At 40.7% G+C, this 2111-nt stretch overlaps 1 protein-coding gene across 4 annotated transcripts in view; it reads left to right on the top strand.

The window, feature by feature from the left end:
- The window catches only part of LOC103131567 (nesprin-2), a 23023-nt gene that overhangs the window by 14413 nt on the left and 6499 nt on the right, over positions 1-2111 (top strand). For all 4 annotated transcript variants that reach the window (XM_016666740.1, XM_016666738.1, XM_016666739.1 and 1 more), the window contains one exon: positions 561-711. In XM_016666740.1, the coding sequence (XP_016522226.1) occupies positions 561-711 (151 nt within the window). The remainder of the gene's footprint in view (positions 1-560; positions 712-2111) is intronic.

Raw genomic sequence — 2111 nt, 5'->3', positions numbered from 1 at the left:
AGTCAGTCAGTCATTGAGTCAGTCAGTCATTGAGTCAGTCAGTCAGTGAGTCAGTCAGTCAGTGAGTCAGTCAGTCACGTTTCAGTAATAAAGCAGTTCAAAGTGTTTACATCATAAAAACACAAACATTCAAACTCATAGAATCAACAACTGGAAAAAGCAGGAAACATTTTGCCATCGTTACACATCAAAATGTTGATCAATGTTCCAGTTATTATTAATCAAAACAACTCTAACCAGCTGGTGTTTAGTGTAAATTGAAAGAAACTCAGTGTTTTGCCTGTTTTGCCGTTTTCTGGAAGTTTGTAGTTTATGAATGAATGCTGATGCCTCAACGATCTCCTGCAGTAAAGCACAAACATATTCCTTCTGAGTTGCTGGTTGCCTTGATTCATTGAAGAGAAACAAATTGTCTTTGGTAAATGTGAAAATCTGCACAAAGACAAATGCGCTTCTTAACGCTGAGAAGCGTTAGGAATTCATTTCTGAACTACGGAGCCCCACGGTTACTCTCAGAATATTTACAGTGTTTGGGTTTTCTTTGCCACTCCTTCCTGCAGGTTGGACAGGAAGTGGGTCCTCTGGCACGAGTTCATGCAGGAACACACCCACCTGGATGCCTGGCTGCGATTGGCTGAGCAGGCCATTAACAGCTTGAGCCCCGCCCACCTCACCTACAGCGCCTCCAAGGAGGAGCTGAGGAAGTTCCAGGTACTGCAGTGGGACAAAGTTGCTGAAAGGTCCTGATTTCTCCTGATTTTAGAAATTATTCTGATGGAGTGACGATAAACTATTATGTTTTCATTGAAAAAAATGGTTCAAATGAATTATTAAATATAAATCTAACATACATCGACATGGCGAGCAGTGGAGCTGCTGCTTTATGCTGATGACTTTGTGCCATATGTGCAGGGGCACCGCCAGGAATCTTGGGCCCCCTGACAAAAAATTAGATTGGGCCCCCCCGCGCAGCTGCTGTTACAATTTTTTGACCCATAAAAAGTGTCACAATTTTAAAGGCTTCCAATTGCCTTGCTTTATTTGGCCCAATACTGATAACTAGCACAATATTTACTGCTCATGAATTTAACATCCAACAGTCCACATCCAGTATGCAAGTAGGTTGTTTACATTTTTCTATTAGTTTTAGATACTGAAATGTCTCTACCAACAAGCAACCGTCAAAAGCAACGTGCAAAATACACATAAAACAATCCAGACTTCTCAAAATGTTATGTAGTTGCATTTTATTCAAGCTGCAGTGCATAACTTTAATAAAAATATGTTTTCTCCATATTTGTTAAAGCTGTCACCATGTTGTTGCAGTTTGTTATGAGACAGATAATCTGTGAAAACAATCAATCTCCTCCATCTGCTTCCTGAATTACTATTACTGGTTAAAGTAATGAACCGGTCTGACCAAAACAACCAATCAGAACCAGGAGGAGGGTCTTAGCGCTGTCAATCATCCTCATTCACTCACTGCTAAATGTGCTAATGGGGGAGAAACAACTTATTACAAGAAACTGTTTATCTGCCATCATTGGTAGCTATGCTAACTGAACTGAGCATTTACAACAGGCTATGCTAGTGGCAGAATAGCACAGAGCAAGGGGAGGAAGGATGAGCAGCAACATGAGATTGTGATTGACAGCACTAAAACTCTCCTGCCTCTGATTGGTTGTTTCTAGCACTGAGAGAAAGCAGAGGAAATAGATTTTCACAGTTTACCTCTCATACCAAACTGTCACAACATAATGACAGTTTTAAAATATTTTTTTTTATAAAAGTTACATACTGCAGCTTTAATTTCACTCAGGAGAGAACAGGTCAGGAGGGACGTGGGTTAGAGCTGCTGCTGACTGACTCGTCTGTTGTTAAGTGGTAAAAGGTACAAGGGACAAGTTAAATATATGAATATGTTGGTAATTTGTTTCCTTAACTCAGTGGTTCCCAAACATTTTCTTCGGCACCCCCCTATGGATTACAAATGGCTGTCTGGTTGAAACCAGCTTGTGCAGGGTGGGGGGCATCGACTTTTTGGGGGCAAAATGAATGTACGTAGCTGAAAATAGACACCAACATTGGTAGCCTACAAGGTACTTGTTAAG

Source organism: Poecilia formosa, unplaced genomic scaffold (assembly GCF_000485575.1).
Source record: "Poecilia formosa unplaced genomic scaffold, Poecilia_formosa-5.1.2 Scaffold787, whole genome shotgun sequence".
NCBI classification, from domain to species: Eukaryota; Metazoa; Chordata; class Actinopteri; order Cyprinodontiformes; family Poeciliidae; genus Poecilia; species Poecilia formosa.
The sequence above is the reverse complement of the archived record's forward strand: the minus strand, read 5'-3'. Positions and strand labels throughout refer to the sequence as shown.